Source organism: Balaenoptera musculus, chromosome 5 (genome assembly GCF_009873245.2).
Source record: "Balaenoptera musculus isolate JJ_BM4_2016_0621 chromosome 5, mBalMus1.pri.v3, whole genome shotgun sequence".
NCBI classification, from domain to species: Eukaryota; Metazoa; Chordata; class Mammalia; order Artiodactyla; family Balaenopteridae; genus Balaenoptera; species Balaenoptera musculus.
In genome coordinates, this window is record NC_045789.1 from 2,994,163 (window position 1) to 3,011,754 (window position 17,592).

The 17,592-nt window shown below is 54.2% G+C and overlaps 1 protein-coding gene across 5 annotated transcripts in view; it reads left to right on the plus strand.

Annotated features, from left to right (window-relative positions):
* Window positions 1-9,920: 9,920 nt before the first annotated feature.
* The window catches only part of FNIP2 (folliculin interacting protein 2), an 89,915-nt gene continuing 82,243 nt past the window's right edge, over window positions 9,921-17,592 (plus strand). For 2 of the 5 annotated variants that reach the window (XM_036853276.1, XM_036853280.1), the window contains exon 1: window positions 16,596-17,216. In XM_036853276.1, the coding sequence (XP_036709171.1) occupies window positions 17,056-17,216 (161 nt within the window). In that variant the 5' untranslated portion in view covers window positions 16,596-17,055. Of the gene's footprint in view, window positions 10,322-16,589; window positions 17,217-17,592 lie in introns of those variants that run through there. The other 3 variants (XM_036853282.1, XM_036853277.1, XM_036853281.1) reach the window with 3 other exon arrangements.

Consider the following 17,592-nt stretch of genomic DNA (forward strand, 5'->3'; position numbering starts at 1 on the left):
TACAGTGCAGGAGGCTTCCCTTTTCTCCACACCCTCTCCGGCGTGTATTGTTTCTAGCAGTTCCCTTGTTTTGCACTTGTTAAAAATTGTTATGAGTTTGTAACTAAAATGCATTTTATAGTTTTTAATCATCGTAAATATGCATGCTTTTGTGCGTCATTGAACGTGAGGTCTGTGCTCTCGTCTGGCATTGAGGTGCTCAGTGCTGTAACCTGTGACCCTCAGGAGTCAGGCCTGGACTCCTCCACGTGGCTGGGCCGGTCTCGCTTCTCCCTGCTCTTCCCCCTCCTTCTTACCTGAGTCAGAGTGGACCTGTCTCCGTTCCTCCAGCGCTTCCGGGTGTTCCCTTTGTAAAGCGCTCCTTGCCTGGGCCTGCCTCGTCCTCCTCCTCTAACCCACCGGCTCCTACGCAGTACGGGGCCGGAGCGGGCGTGGGCTCCACAGCGAGACCTCGGCTTTGCAGTCCTGCTGCCGTCACCGTCAGGCAGCCTGCGTGCGATCCTGCGCGCGTTCCTGAGCCCCTCTGTGCTGGGCTGCTGCTTTCTCGTCGGTATAGTGGGAAGCATAGCGAGCGCTTGGTGGCGCGGCCATGAGGTTGACGTGGGGTTGCCCCTGCAGCGTGAGAGCAGCGCCCGGCCCTTGGTAAGTGCTCCGGGGCTGGGGCACCCGCTCCCCAGGGGACAGGATAGCCCCGGCTGCCTTGTGCTCTTCACTGCGCTCAGCACCCCGTCCTGCTGGGTCATCGTTGCCTGTGCCTGACTCTGCCACGGCCCCGCAGGGTCAGGGGGGACGTGCCGCGTCCGTGTGTCCATGGGGGGATACGGCGCACGACACATATGTGGGCACATTTGAATAAATGAATAAGCGACGGCCCTGTAAGCAGAATGCCTTCGACTCAGCTTTCCTTCCCTTCTGTGAAGAGCTTCTTAGCTTTCGTTGGGGGCTTTGGATGAGGAGAGACATGATAGAAAAGACCGCCTCCTGGTTGGGCCTGGGGTTCTTTTGGGAGCTTCTGGGGTTGGGACTTTGCTGCTTTGGGCACTTCATCCCTGGGGAAGAGGTGGTGCATACGGACAGGCCCCTGGGAGAGGTGCCGTGTCCTCGGAGCCGAGGTTAAAGTGGGCTCCACTCACGGGGCTGGAGCAGGTGGACTCGAGGGGAGCGCCAGGGCCGCGCTGGCGGGGTCTGGCGTCCTCTCGTTGCGGTCACGGCCGCCCCACCCGGCTCTAAACACGTGCTCGGGGGGCTCTGTCGGCCGTCCGGCACGCTCTGGGCACCGTGTAGCCTGGAAGCCACTTGGCCTTAGTCAGGAATGAAGACAATGGAGAAGGAAAAGCTGACGCAAGAGGAGAAGAGTTTCTGGCCGGAAGTGACGAGAGAGAAGTGTTTTCTGCTCCGGGGGCGGAGAAGGGGCTTCGCCCTGGCAACCACCTCGTGGTGGGGTGTTCTCGGTGAAAGTAATGCCTTTCTTAGGGGCAAGGGGGCGAGGAAGGGGCTCGCTGGGCCACCGTGATCCCTTTGTTCAAAGCCCTTGGAGGTTCGGCGCACTAAGAAGAGTGATACCGGCGATCAATTGCTGTGAGATCTCTCGGATCTCAGGGGCGGTGGTGGAAAGCGAAGACCGGCTGCAGGCTGGGCTTTCCGGGCAGAGCCACCGGTAGGACAGGGTCCGCTTCTGAGTGTGTCCAGCCTTCCTCCACCTCCCCCGCCCTGGTGGAGTGACGGGCCGCGCACGCCCACTGCTCTGAGCACTGTCCGTGTGGCTCGCCGGGTGCGATGACGAGCGTGTGCGTGCCTGTGTGCATGTGTGTGTGCGTGCGTGTGCGTGCGTGTGCGCACGCGCATGCGCGCCTGTCCCACCTCTTCTCATCCTCCGTGTGACTGTGGGTGGGTTGCTTTCTGTCTCTGCGTATCTGCAGGTGGAGATACAATCCCTGCTGATGAGACGGTGGGAGCATGGTACCGTGCCAGGCCGGGTTAGTGCAGCGAGCGGTCCCCACGTGCGGTGCTGCCCCCCGCTGGGCGTGACCCTCGGCTGGGACTGGTGTCCCGGGAGGTGGACGGAACCCCCCAGAGCCCCTGCCGGGAAGCTCATGAGGGGCGTTTACCTGCGCCTCTGCCAGTAGGGGCCGCGAGCGCTGTCCCTCTGCCGTCCCAAGCCCCTGGCCCCCTTGTCACTGCTCCTGCGTCTCTGTGTGTGTCTCTCACACCTCGCTGAGCTGCCCCCAGAGCTCGAGGGACCGGACGCGCTCACGGCAGCCCAGGTCCATTCACGCCTCTTCTCTAAGCCGCGCCGCCTTCCACAGGTGCTCCCAGCCCCGGGGTCTGAGAGTCTCTGCCACCCTGCCCGGCCCTCAGCCTCCAGAAGGGCAGGACTGGGGTGGGTGAGAGAGAGAGAGGCAGCAGGCTCTTACCACGTGGACGTGACTTTCACATAGTTAAGATGGTAAAGATGCTGTTCTGTTACGGAGAGCAGCTAGTTCATGCGTTTTTAGAATAATGGGTGTGTCACAGGGGGGTTGGCAGGATGGCCAGTACTCTGACCACCTCTTATAATGATGCCTCTGGCGTGCGTTCTGAGCTCTGAACGTCATGGGTGAACTTACAGGACCCTGCACAGTAAATCTGCATTCAGAAGCATCTGTTGAACGTCTTCCATATTCCAGGTACAGCGACCTCTTCAGACACAGGGGTGAATGAGGCACAGCACGGCCCTGAGCAGTTCAGGCCACGAAGGTTCACTCCATACGGTTCCTTTGTAACAGGTGTAACAGGAGTTAACGGTGTGCCATGCGGCAGAGGCCGCGGGCCTTACAGAAGCGCCCAATAAATGTCTCTTATGTGACCAAGGTCTCTAAGCTTGGTAGACGCGTTCGTTTTTGAGGGTTTTTTTTTTCCCCCAGCACTTTCTTAGATTTTTTTTTTTTATCTTTCCGTTGGGAGAGTTAGATACTAAATATATATATATAAGTCGTTTTGATATTTGAGCTCATAGTTTTTAAATCCTTGTTGTCCTTCCATCTCATCTGCAGATGATTTACTAAAAGTGAAAGCCAAGTTTGCGTGACTCAGATGTGTCCGCTAGCTCCCTGCAGACCTGACTCGGGGAGCTGGACAGTGTGGGGGGAGTGTTAGGTGGGAGGCAGTGGCAGTGGATGGGACGTGGCCTTTCCTGCAGGACTTGGCGGTTCCTCCCCAGACCCTCAGGCTGAGTTGCTTCCACTCCCCTCTCTGACCTCGCTTTCTGTTCAGGGTCCCCAGATACTCCAGGCTTCAGACGTTTCTTCTGCAGCGAGAGCCCGTAGGGAGTTCTGGTTGTTGGTGCGTTTGCAATACTAGGCGTTTTGCCAGTTGTAACCAGCGACGGTTCAGATGCAGGAAATGCTTTTGGAAAGTCACCGCCTCCCGTCGGCTCACAGGGCGCCGCAGGGCCTCCCAGCCCTGCCCGTCACGCCGACCTCGGTGGTGACCCTTTGTGCTCCGGCTCCGCATCCCACGCTCCCCCTGCGTTGTGTGGGGTGAACCGTGAGGGCCGCGCCCGTCTGCCATCTTCTGTGCTCCGCGGGCCTTACACGGAAGTGTTGCACGTGGGTGACAGGTGTGTGTGTGGGCATCTGATGGGGCCTGAGCAGGTCACAGACACTGAGACCCAGGTAGCAGGGGCTGCTGGTCCGTCTCCTTCGCCAGAGGAGGCGCAGGGGACTGTGGGCAGGGCTCTGGTTAACTGGCACTCGCCCCGCACCTGGAGGGGGGGGGGGGTCTCTGGGACCCCCGGAGGACAGAGACAGGAGCTGCGTCGCCGGAGCTTGCGGAGGGCAGAGGGAGTGGTCCTGGAAGCCAGCCCGGGTGCCAGGCGGTCGTCCCCCGTCACTCGTGGATTCCGTGTGCGCAAGCTCGCCTACTCCCTGAAATTGGTTTGTGACCCTCAGATCAGCGCTCGGGCCGCTTTTATGGTGGGTCAGGGCCGCGGGCAGGCTGGCAGAATCCCGCCACCGCCTGACGTGCACCTCCCAGGCGAGGGCAGGGGGAGCGCTTGCCTTCGCTGCAGACACACGCCCTCTTGGCAGCCTGTTTCCTGTCGAGGTGGGTTTCTCTTTGCATCGTTGTGCTCTTCGCTGGTGACGTGGCTGTGGAAACGGCCCCAAGCATGGTGCCGGCGCGCTGTCCAGTGGGCCCAGGCAGCACGGCCCGGCGGAGAAGGCGTGCGGATGCGCTGCGAGCCGGCCTGCGCTCTGGCGCTGTGGGCTGCGAGCTCAGTGTGAAGGAAGCAACGGCGCCTGTGCAGTGACAGCACCGCACGTGAAACAAGCCTAAGTGCTCATGGGCCGCTGAAAGGCCTGTGGCCAGAGCCTGTATTTCCCCCGAAGCAGCGGTTCCCGCTGGCGAAGCCCGTCCTCCTGGGGCGTGTAGAGCGCGCGTGCACCGCGGAGGACGCCGGCCGGCGCCGGGAGGCGGAGGGTGGGCCGCGGCTCCTGGAGTGAGCCGTGGGGTTGTTCCGGCTGAAGGACTGACGAGGTGGCGTCAGAGCCAAGCCTGGTAGGGCTTGGAGGCAAAGAAGCGAAGCCCGGAGGGACCGGCACGGGAGACCGCGGCGGATGCTGTCGACGGAGGGTGGGCCTGGACGGCTGCGGGGCAGACGGGGAGGCAGCGCCCGCGGCACAGCACGCCCGGCCCCGCCGGCTGCCCGCGGGTGCGGAGGCGATGCCAGGGCCCCCGCGTGCGGCCGTGGGCGCCTTCGCAGAGGTTCCCCGCGCCCCGAGGCGAGATCGGGAACCGGGGAAGTCGCGGCGTAGACGCGGCTGCGCAGAGGCCCCTGCAGGCGTCGGGGGAGGGGCGGGGTCTCGCTGCACAGACGCGCGTGCTGCTCCGGCGTACGAGCCCCGCCCCCTTTGCCGGGGACCCAGCGTCAGCCAGGTGTGCGGGTTAGGCTGGGGGGGCGGGGCGGGGAGGGAGGGAGTGAGGACCGGTCTGGAGATGCTCCGCCTTCCGCGGAGCGCGGGGAGCTCTCGCTTGCAGCTCCCTCGTCCTCTGCCGGCGCCCACGGCCCCTCCGTTCCCAGTTCCCCGGTCCTGCGGCTGCTGCTGGCCCAGCCCGAGGCTGGCCAGGCACCCTGTGGTTCGGTACGGAGGGAGCAGCCCCCCTGGGTTCTCCTGCGAGGGGTGGGGCTGAGCAGCTTCCTCTGATGCTCTGAGAGGTTCCTGCGCAAGCCCGGCCTTCCTCGCGTCCCCCCTGCCCTGCGCCGGGTTTCCTGCCAAACTTTGCTCCGGGCTGGAGGTGGAGGAGCCGCCGGTGGGACACGTCCACGCCGCTGGCATTCTCCTTCGGGGATGTCTGGAGCCGCGGCCACCGGCCGCCTGGGGCCAACCCGAACGGAGCTGTGCTCCGAGGGTAAAATTCACGTTTGGTCCACTTCGTCTTTGTGCTTTTTCAAATGTGAGTATTAGAAAATTTTAAATTGTACGTGTGGCTCCCCGTAAATTTCTGCGGGACAGTGTTTCATTGCCCCCTTTGAATTTCTAGGAATAATTTGAAAACGCAGTTCCATGGTACTACTTCTAAAGACCAAATTCTTAGGTCCACTTGTGTTTGTAATTCCGTGGAAGTTGCCAGTGTACCTGAATGTAGCTCTTGTAAACAAGAGGAGTACTGTCGTGAAGACGAAAAATCTCTCTGCGGAGAAACAATTCTCCCTAAGAACTTTGCTCTTTTCTTGTGGAAATTCTTGTGTAATTCGGTGTCACAGTCAACATTCACTTGTACTGAGGGGACCGCAACTGAAATAAATGTTAGCGTTAGCTCATGTTTTGGACTAAGTCCAGTGGGATTTTTAAATGCGTAATTATTTTTCACAGGAGCATTTGACTCTATGCCGCCTTGAGCCATAATGAGGTTTCCTTGTCCCTGAGAGACTGTTTTCGGAACCTGGGAGAACAGCTGTGTGTGATGCAGCCTTAGGGAGTATGACTGAAGAGGGGTTATTTCTAACTTCAGAACCGCTTCCCGAGTGCCTTCTCTCTGCTGGGCGTTAGCTTTTAGCCGCACAAGCGAAACACAAAAGAAATGAAAGCCGTGGTGCTCACGTCCTCAAGAAGCTCATCATCTGGTTCAGAAGCTCGTAGCGGACGTTCTAACATCCTGCTGGGGAGAGATTAATACCTGACGTGTAGCAGCTAAAGCACTGCAGTCTGACAGCTGTTTATTACCAGGTGCAGATTCAGGGTCACTCTGAGTAAGCACCACTTTCGCGTGTGTTCTCTCACGGGGGTTGTGCGTGGCCAGCAGCGGGACCATCGCCCTGTGTGAGACGCAGGGGCCGTGGCTCAAGGTGCGGCCGAGGGGAGGTTACAGCAAGGTCGTCGGAGGGATTCTGAGCTGCTGGAAACAGACAGCCTCCTTCGGGGCCTCTGTGTGTCTGTGAGTCCTGTCTTCCCGTTGTAGATGTTGGAGCATCTTCAGGAGAAGGGTCCTTGTGGGGAGCGTTTACAGGATAAATGGCCCTGGGTTTGGGTCCTGGAAGAACCCGGAGGCTTTGACTCGGAGAGTTAGGCACACAGGGTGTTTTAGGGGGGGCAGTCGGAGTGGTGGAAGGGACCCAGGAGCTGGAAAAGGAACTGATCCGTGGAAGAAAGAGTGCCTTACGTTCGCTGGAAAGCTAATGATTTCATAGATTTCACTTCCCAGCTGTTGCAGTAATTTGTTCTAGAGCTTATCGTTCCCGAGGGGCTCTGCAGTGAGTTTGCTTTGGAAAGCTTAATCGCCTGCAGCTTCCAGAGACTTGGCCCTGTTTGAGGAGGCGGGTGGGAGGCGACTGACTGTCTCGGATAAAATTATGATTTGCCAGATGTCATTGTGGCCGAAGTTATTTGTCTTGGCTTCATGTTGTATAAATGCAGTGCAGTCATCCGTGAGCTTAGCCGCTCAGACAGGACAGCGAGTGCTTTTGGACGGGTGTGCAGAACATAGGACGCACCACCTCTGCCTGAGCGGTACGGCTTCTCAGGGGGCTTTCGCACGCTCACAGCGAGCGGCCTTAGCCACCTTCCTGGCGGGCACGGTGAGTTTCATCATCACCATTTATTTCCAGTTGAGGAGACTGAGGCTCAGAGTCACACGGCCCCTGAGCGATGGGGCTGGAGCCGGACACAGCCCCCTGCCCCACAGGCCGCGGTCCTTACCCCCGTGTGACACCCACTGACCGTGATGGGTGCTGGGCCTCCCGGTCCCCAGCCTCGTCGTGAGGAACTGACTCAGAGGAGGGGCGCGTCTGCTGACTCAGAGCTCGTACCCTTTCCCAGCTCTCCCTGCCCATAACTGACTGCTGTCGACTCCCAAGCAGCCCTCTCAGCCTCTGTGGCTGGGAGAGCTCTCAGAGCGCTTGGGGACCCTGGTGCATTTAATTTGCCAGTGATGAACTTAACATGAGAAGCTTTTCATTTTAGCTCTGTTATGGTGGTATTGCTGCTGGGTCTCTGTTAAACCAGACCGAAGCAGAACAGGCGAGAAGCACCTTCTGTCACTAACTTTACTCTTAACCTAACCTCTAGTAGGGTTCCTTGAATTACTCTCATTACCTTTACTCTGCTGGGTACGTCGACTATGCCATTGACTGGATTTGTAGCTGGCCAAGAATGGGAGGGATGCCAGTAAGGAAGCTGTTGGAATAGTCCTGGCGGACCCGGGGCTTGGACGAGGTGTAGCTGGGGAGGTGATGCAGCTGCCCTGTTTCCATGGTTGGGGGGTGAGGGGGGGACGTCAGGAGGGGGCCAGGAGCGCCACATGCGGCTCCCTCCCTCCCTAGCTTCCGTATCACCAGTGGGGAGGGGAGAGCGGGCCTGGGTACTCCGGGTACTTCTAGGAAGACCCTCTCTCCCCCTCCCACCCCCCAGGACACGGACGGCCCCGTCACACCTGCTTCGAGACTGTTCCCACACTCATTCCACTTTCCTCTGCGTCGTCAGCATCCTGAACGGGGCCTGGCGCGTCCGCGTCTGGAAGGGTGAATGAATGGAGCCCTCGTCTTTAGACAGCGTGTTTCCAAGGCAAGGTCACAAATTATTCTGCAAAGCCAATGAGATTATCTTTATAAATTGTAGAAGAGCGTCAACTGCTTTTTATTTTTTTTAATCTCATTTGGTGGTTCATTTCATTACAGCACAGTTTAGTAATTCCAGAATTACCCCAATGGCTATAATAGTTAGAATAATAATAGTTGTTGGTGGTGTGATACCATTAACAGTAATTTGATTGAATTCTTTATTCCTCTGTGAGATAAATAGCTGTATCCCCATGTTATAAATGTTTAAAAAAATTATAAATGCTTCAAAACATTTTTAAAAATGTTATAAATGTAAGAGAGAGTGGGCTGGGGGAAAGTCCTCTTCACCACAGAATTCTTCTCCAGGGAGATCAGAGACCAGTCCAGTGTGGGACACAGGCGTGTAGTTTACCTGAATCGAACAAGGCCTGTGAGGAGCTCCAGAACGATGGGAGGGCTTACTGCAGGGGGTCTGTGTGCTCAGCCAAGGGGGCTGGAGCTTCGGCTGTGGCTTGGGGGTGTGAGCTGCCGTGTCTCAATACGGACAGCACCTTAGGGACGTGCCTTTGCCCGTACAGCTCTGCGTTGTACCCTGAGCAATTTAGCATCTGCTTCAAAGCATCAATGGAGAAGTTTAATGATGTTATAGCTATATGTTCAATGAAGAGAGACAGAGACAGACGGGGAGCCCCTTCCTAGGTATTTCTCGAAACTTACTTCTTGTGTTACACAGTTTGGGTGAGAATTAAGGCAGTTTTGAATGGAGAGATGGGACCCCTGAAAACTGGCCGTCCCGCAGAGCTGCTTGAGGTCTAATAAGTCGAGTGAGGTGCTGTGCTGGACAGGAATTTCTGCAGCTGCTCTTCAGGGCGGTGTCACCGTGTGCCGCGGTGTCACGGTGTCACCGTGTGCTCCGGTCACATGCTTTGCAGAGAGTGATTCCCGGGCCGACGCCCCAGCCCTGGAGCTCAGCCCCGAACCTGTTCCCCGACCTGGACCGCTGACACTTTGCTCAGGTCCACATGCTAGTGGCAGCCTGGCCCAAAGTCAGAGTTAAACTTTAAAAGTTGTGTAATCTGGTGTCGCCAGTATGTTTCTAACTTCTGGAAGTCTTAAAAGTAATCCTGTGTGTGGGTGTCGTGGTTGTCATTAATTTCTGAGAAACGGGGTTGGTGGGGGGCGGGCCGGGCTGTAAAAGTCATAGGGAGGGAGGGTTGTAGATTGAGGTCTGATACTGGGCCTAAAAAAAGTGATGAAAGCGTTTATCTAAATTGCCGGTTATCTGGCTGACTCCAGAAAGAGTGAATCACTTCACTGGGCTGGCAAAAGAAGCAATGCTCCTTCTTGCGGGTGGAGAGTATTACCCCAAAGAGCCTTCTGACCTGGCATTAGCGAGCCTGGGTGCCCTCTCTCCTCCTGTTAAAGTTTAGATACGAAGCAGTTAGAGCCCCAGTTTTACTGTGATCCCCTCCTCAGAGCCGCCTTTTCACTTAACAAGGTTGGGGATCTCCTGGAGTCTCACCTTTCCTTTCCTCGTGTGCAGCTTAAAAATCCTCTCATTGTTAATGCACGTTGTACTGCTGCTAGGTACTAAGCTGAGTCTCCAAATAAAGGGAAATTGGGGAGTTTTGTTTTTAGTTAGGTGTTTTGAAAGAGTCTATAGCTGCAGCTCTCTACTTTTGCTGGCTTATGTAAATATTAGCGGTAGCAATCACACAGAAGGAAGAGCTGTGTGAGTAGTATAGCAGTCTCATGGTGCACGTACTTTGCTTTTCCTTCCAGCCATCTGAAATTGTTTTGACTCTGACAATTTCCTTACAATAAAGCCCGCAGAATTGTTGTAGAACAGAGAAGTGAAGTGATCATTACTGGTTTGGCAGCAAGAGTTTAAAAACGTGAAGTCGTTTTCCCCATGGTTTGTGAATCATGCGTAGCTATTGTTGGAGAATGGTAACAGGAAAAGCATTCTGAGTCTCGCTACGCACAGGCGTTCTGATGTTTCTTTTTAGTTCCTTCTTCTGCATTTGGTTTTCTGAACTCACGCTAGTTACCAGAGTGCCTCCACCGTTTTGTGCTGTATCCTGTTCTTTTTATTCGGCTTTGTAAGATAAGAATTTTTCTGTGTTTCACAGATTTCATGAAGGCGTGACACATGCGTTCATTCTTTCCGTGGCTGAGAGCCTTTTCCATGCAGGGTGCTGCGTGCTCTGTCCTCAGAGTCCGGGGATGCGGGAGTGGGAATGATCCGGATCATGATCGGGACGGCACAGGACTGTGGACTTTCAAGTAACTTTTATCTGAATCCGAAAGCTCAGTTCTCTCTCAGCTGCTTCCTCATGTTAAATCAAAGCAGCCATATTGGTTGATTTTATTGCCCATTCCATCTAACTTGGTATGGACCAAAGTCCCTCTGTTTAGGAGTCGAGTCCGAGCCTCAGCTCGTAGGTCGGGAGAGGAGGACGGAGCAGTGCCCGGGAGGGGGGCTCCTGCGCGGGGGCTGCTCTCGGGGCAGGGTTCACTGCCGGCAAGGCGTCCCACGAGAGACCTGGTCGCCGCAGCGCACGGACCGGGACTGAGTCAGTGAGAATCCGGACGTGTCGGGGCCGGGGTCAGAGCTGGAGGAGAGACACTCGGACGTGACTGTCGAGCCGGGGACATCCAGCCCCCTCCTGGATGGAGGAGGGGGCGTCCGCCCCGGAGGACCGAGGACCGAGGCGGGGTGGAGGGAGGCATGGCACCCCCGTCACTGGCGAGGGTGCCCCGAGTCCCGGCTGGCCCGTCTGCTGCGGAAATCAGTGCCGCTGACTCCCTGTGGCCGGCGACACGCGAGCCGGCGGGTTGTCGCTGCCCGAGCGCGAGCTCGTCCGGTGGGCGTCCGCAGGCCCGGGGGGCGCCGCACCCCGACTGCCGTCCTGAGGGTGGCCCGAGGCTCAGGCAGCCACGTCCGCCAGGACGTGGTCTTCGTGCCGCATCTGTCTGCGAGCCCGGTCCCCGGAAGCGTGCTGCCTCCCCCTGTCTGAGTCCATAGCTCTAGCCCGGCAGGAGGCCTTCTTTTCTCAAATTTGATACTTTTATTTAATTTAATTAACTTACTGTTTCATTGAAGTGTCGGTGATTTACAGTGTTGTGTTAGGCTCAGGTGTACAGCAAAGTGATTCACTTATACATACACATATGTATTCATTTTCAGATTCTTTTCCCTTTTAGGTCATTAGAAAATATTGACTGTAGTTCCCTCTGCTCTTCAGTAGGTCCTCATTGTTTATTTTATATGTAATAATGTGTATCTGTTAATCCCAAACTCTTAATTTATCCCTCCCCCACCCTTTCTCCCTTGGCAACCACCAATCTGTTCTCTATGTCTGTGAGTCTGTTTCTGTTTTGTAGACAAGTTCGTTTGTGTCATATTTTAGATTCCACGTATAAGTGATATCGTATAATGTTTGTCTTTGTCTGATTTACTTCACTTTGTATGATCATCTCTAGGTCCATCCATGTCCCTGCAAATGGCATTATTTCATTCTTTTTTATGGCTGAGTAATATTCCATTGTATATATGTGCCACATCTTCTTTATCCATTCATCTGTCAGTGGACACTTAGGTGGCTTCCATGTCCTGGCTCTTGTAAACAGTGCTGCAATGAACGTTGGGGCGCATGTATCTTTTAGAATTACGGGTTTCTCCAGATATATAAGCCCAGGATTGGGATTGTTGGATCATATGGTAGTTCTATTTTTAGTTTTTTAAGGAACCTCCATACTGTTCTCCGTAGTGGCTGCACCTGTGTGCAGTCCCACCAGCAGTGCAAGAGGGTTCCCTTTTCTCCACACCCTCTCCAGCATTTCTTGTTTGTAGACTTTCTGATGATGCCCGTTCTGACCGGTGCGAGGTGGTACCTCATGGTGGTTTTGATTTGCATCTCTCTGATGATTAGTGACGCTGAGCGTCCTTTCCTGTGTTTGTTGGAGGCATGTTTTTAACTTCATACTGAACGAGAATATACGGACAGGAAAGCTACGTGTTCTGCTGGTTGCATGTTCACAGCAGCAGTGCCCAGATCAAGAAAGGGTTGACCAGCATCCTGTAACTTTCTTGGTGTCTCCTGCTGGGGACCGCGCTTCGAGAGCCACTGGTAGGAGGGCTTGCTCTCAGTCGTTCCTGGGTGTGGGAAAGGCATTAGGGAGGGAGGGGATGAGCCCATCAGAGGGTCCGCTGCCGCGGCTGTGGGTCCTGAACCCTGCCCGCCGCCCCTCCTCTCCGTTTATGCTTCCCTTCTTGTCATCAAGGTAGTGTGAAGAGGCAGACGGAGAGTCGTTCGATAAGACTGATGAGACTGGACTTTTGGGGGCACTGTGTCAGGCCTTCGTTTTTCCTCTCTGCAAACCCACGTCTCAGCTGTGGTTTCTGAGTTGATTTTTCTTTACACACAGTGATCACTTTTTTGTCACCTGAAAGGTGAAACTTTAATTCTCCCAACTCTAAGTCAGGGATGCGGATGGAGTCGTCCTTAGCCGCCACGTCTTGGGGGTTGGAGGTGGCCCCGGAGCGCCGTGCTGGAAGGACTGGAGAGAGATCCTGGCTTGGACCAGGATCTTGAGTGCCAGGAACCTGCCTCGCGTGGTCTGAACGGCGCTTCTGCTCTTCTCCGGGACCATTTGGTCCAGTCCTGGGCTGTGAGGTTGGAAGCAGGGCAGATGGGCAGATGCAGCTCACAGACCTGAACCAGGAGCCTGCCTTCTGCACACCTGGCCCGTGGGTTCACACTGCCACGCTGCTGCATCCTCCCTTCCAGCCTGCGGCACAGCTCGCCCGTCGGGGGGGTGTCCGTGAGGGCGGCAGCTGCTCCAGCCAGCGTGCAGAGCTGCAGGTGGGCTGCCAGGGCCAGCGGGTGACCGGGGACCCTTCTCCCAGCATGTGAGCCCGGCTGAGCCGCGTGGGGAGATGGAGAGCTTGACCGTGAGGAGGGGCCGAGGTAAATGGTCGCGTGCGTGTTACCCTCTGTTGACAAGCAGGGGATCCAGCGTGGTAACGAGTGATGGAGCCCGTAGGAGAGGAGGATTCCGTTTCGGGAAAGAGAAGAAGGAGGTCACGGGAGGCGGGGTCAAGGTTGACCAGGACGTTACCTTTCTCTCACCTACTCCATGCACTGCTCTCGTGTCTCAGAACAGTGGATGTGACAGTATCATTATTACTTGTTTCTCCATTTACTGAAGAAATTATAAAGCTCCCTTTTAAATGTAAAGAAGTTTAGAGCCACATTGTGGCATCCCCTTTGAGTACAGTGGTAGTGGTTTTGATGTACATCTCTACTTTATTCCATACAATCAGGTTTTGGACTGTGGAATTAGGGTTCTTAAGGGGGAACATTAAACGGAAACGTTAAATGGTAAAATAGCACGCGTCACGTTGATTGGAGTGAACGCAAGATGTTAAAGCTTCTAAAGGAACTTTTGCTGCGCTAAGTAAGAGAGACAGGGAGAGTTTGAGCGCAGGCGGCGCCCTCTGGTCAGAATACACTGCCAAGAGGCAGGCAGCTTTTTGTGGCTCGATTCATGCCCTAGTTTTAATGTAAATACTCAGTGGTGCTGACCCAATTAAAAGCTCACGTGTGAGACCTGCACAGAGGGAACGTCAAGACCCAGTTTTTATCCTCAAAGAATGTATGATCTGGGTAGGATCATAAGATGCATACACTTCTCTACTGCCAAGCAGTTATGTGTTAAGTGTTAGAAGCGTGTTTTTAGAAGGTCACGGCAGAATTCAAGCCCAGGACGTCTTCACGGGGAAGCTGGGATGTTCACTGGGGAAGTGGTTCTTCAGCAGGTGCTTCCCAGGCCAGGAGCGGGAGCTCCTAGGAACTAGTTAGAATCACGTTCTCAGATTCCACCCGGGATCTGCTGAATTGGAAACCGGGGGTGGGGTTGGCCCAGCACTGGGCACTTAGGAACCTGTGAAGTTTGAGTACCACCTACGAGGGAAATGGAGGCGAAAGCTGTGCCGGCTGAAGTTAGGGAGAAACACTGATGAAGAAAGGAGAAGCACCGGTCGCTAAAACACCGCTTAAGTCTCGACACAAAGACTACAGGGGACCGTCCTGATTCCTTCCCTTGCTCATCCTTGCGTGTTAGTTAAAGGCTGAGTTTGGGCTAGAGTTTCCCATGCCACTCAGCTCAGTTTCTGTTTAAGGGGATTCTTTCCCAATGCAGTTCCATCCTTATTTCATCCAAACGTCCTTTGTAACCATGTTGTCGTTTTCTTATTATTCTTGTCGTTTAAAAGTGTTCGCATCGTCTGGATAGGGGATACAATTGCATTTCTATAACAGTGTTTGAAGCCTTGGAAAGATGTAAAACGTTGGAATGATTGAACAGCTTTGCGGCTAACTGCTAGGAAGGTGTATGTCCAGAGTACATATTTAGAAAGGGTTTATGTCCTTTCATCAGGGCCTGGATAAATAACTTTTAGAGACTGAAGTTTTAAAAGTGAATTTGTTTTTTTACACATAGAAAGTGGGATGTGTTCCCCCAGTGTTTCCTCTACAGATTTTATAGAACCTAGCTACTTGGGCATTTTTAAAGGCCCTGCCCCATCAGCGTGGAACGATGCTTTCATTTCTGCCGTGATTTTAGACAAGGCAAGCCGGGCCCTGGTGAGTGGGAGGCATCCGCCTGGGGCCTTGCTTGGGCCGCCTGTCAGGTGGGCGTGATGGTGCAGGGACTTCCTTCTGGCCTCTGCTTCCTGGGCTGCCTGGGCCGAGGTGGGCAGGTTAGAGCTGCTTTAGGTGCTCTCTGGTGTGAAAAGGCGAAAGTGGTTTTCCAGACAGTTCAGAGGAAAGAAAGAGGAACCCGTGAGCTCACCGTGGCCGCTGAAGTTAAACCTTGAGCTCCAAATGTGTTCCCTCCCTGGAGAAACGGATTCACTTCCTCCTAACCTGGTCCTGTCTGTCATTTGAGCCTGTGCCGCAGAGGAGCTAGTCACCATCGTAGGTGCGTTGCAGTCTTTCTCTCTCCGAGGAGGGTGTGGTTAAGATCTTCTGTGGGTTTGTTACAGAGGAACTTCAGGGTCACATGTACAATAAAGTCTTCAGGTAACTGCGGCTTCTGCCACAAGGCCGTTAGACCTCGTCACGCTTGCAGAGTGAAATATATGCAGCTGCCATGTGTCGATGCACTTAAAAGCCCTCTGAAGCCTGTCGATGAAAAATTAGTCAATAGTCGATCTAAGAAAGAAATAGAAAATTGTATTCGAGCCAACCTGAGGATTATAACCCCGGAGACGGCCTCTCAGAAAGCTGTGAGGACCGCCCCGCCCGTTAGAGGTCACGGCACAGTTAGATACATTTGTGAGACAAAGGGTTACACGTCAGATGAGGTATAGACAGTTTACACAACCCAGATCCGCACGCAGAGTTAGTAGTGCGTCATCCAGACCCCGCGCGGGATTATGAAGGAATGTAGCCTCCTAAGGAGGTGTGGTCCGTGCAGACACACGGCGCATGCTGGCGGGGAGCAAGGAGGCCCACACGGGCAGAGGAACATTTGAGTTTAAATTCTTCTTGTCTTGCCATGAAGTATGGATTTTATTTCCTCAAACTAAAGACCCAGCCGAGGGTTCATCAGATTTTAGGGCTCTGTTAATATTTTCTTCGGCCAGATTCCAGGATGACAAGAGGAAAACAAGTTGGGACAGTCCCTTGTAGTTTTTTGTATCAAGACTTGGCCTGTGTTTTAAGGACCAGTGCTTCTTATTTCTTCTAAAAGAAAAATTATTTTTTCCGTGAATTCACAATACTATGGAAAAATCATATTGGTATGTATGATATATCAATATGTGTCATATAAAATGTGTAAAATATAAATGTATATCATATAAAATAGCATATATATCACAAAATATAACAAAAATATAAAATATGTATGTATCATATAAAAATCATATGGAAATATGTAATATATCATAAATTCATAAAATATAAGTATATATCATATAAAATATATTTCTTAAAATATAACAAAAATGTAAAATATGTATCATATAAAGTATTGAAGTATGTGATATATATCACAGATATATCATATTGATATATAAAACCATAGTATTATTCTCATTTTACAGATGAAGTATATTCATGTCAGAAGTCAAAACTGAACTGCTTTTGTTCTTGGGTTTTGCTAGTTCAGGGCTCTCTCAGCTTGAATATGCTTAGGAATTAAGAATCCAGCGCAAGAGTTGTGAGGGTTTATGGCTTCTCAGCTTATTATTACTCTTCTTGCATAAATAAATTAAATTCTATACTGGTATTAAAGCCATGATGCGTCCCTGCCCGCCCGCCCCCATGTCACCCCCTGTGCCTTAAGCCCTACATCCGTCTGCTGAGGGTAACCATCTCTCTCCCTTGCTCTGGGTCATTCTGCAAGGTTGCAGAGTAGGACCTGTCAGCTGACACTTGGTCACAGGAGAGCCATTCACAGGGTGGTGGCCAGTGTCAGAACAACCTTGCAGCTGAAGGCGAGTCACTGCATTTCGCTTACAGCCCTGTGAGCCATAGTCAGAGGTCTTGTGATGAATTAATTGGCTGCTACGTCATCCCCAGCAGGGCCACAGATGGAGTGAGTCAGTCCGAGCCGCTCAGCCGGTTGAGTGTTTTTGTCTTTTGTAACCGGAGCACAAACCCAGGAACAGAAGTAGGAAGTGGGACTTGGACTTGTCAGATTGTGATGGCTTTGCCGGGAGCGTGTTTTACAGTGTGAGGGATGCGTCTGACTTCCCAGATCATCGGAGGGCTTAATTTACGTTACCAGCGAATGTTCCTGTTTTGTTTTTGTTTTTGTTTTTTTAACTTCTGGAAGAGGAAATTAGTAGGCTGCAGCCGGGGAGCTCGTGTCACCTCCCGCGTCTGTACGGGGAGCGCAGGGATCGTTTAGCACAGCTGGCCACCGCGGAGATCCTCCAACAACGGGACCTTCCAGGTCCACGCGGAGAGTCAGGGCCACCCAGAAGAGGGCTGGCCTGCGGGGAGATGTGCGGCTGCTCGGCCAGGACCACAGCCCGGCCGGGGGGCCGGCGGGACGCGGCCGGGGGTGTGAGCGATGGGCAGACGCACGGGGCACTTGCGCGCTCGAGGATCTGGAAGTGTGCCAGGGTGGGAAGGGACACCGATCCCCCGGAACACGACCACAGGTTTGAAACTTCAGTTCTATCCCAGAATCTCAGAGAAGTTCTTCTGTAATTCACTGGGCACCCGGGAGATAAAAGCATGCGGATGGGAAACTGGCGTTTGCAGACAGGCCCGGGGTGGCTGGCAGGTGTGCAGACACGTCCTCTCCTTTGTGGACGCAGTGGAGGATGGGCACTTCCTAGCGGCTGTTTGGACTCTGCCGCCCCTGTGCTTCCCCCTGAGGCTCCCTCTGCCCCTCCCTGCTGGAGCCACCTGTGAGCAGTGGTGCCGCCCGTCCCGCGTGGAAGCTTGAGCGGCGCTCTCACGGGGGCTGGCGGGAGACGGAGGTGCAGCCCCGCAGGGTCAGCACGCTGGCAGATGGGGCGCGGGGCCAGGGGC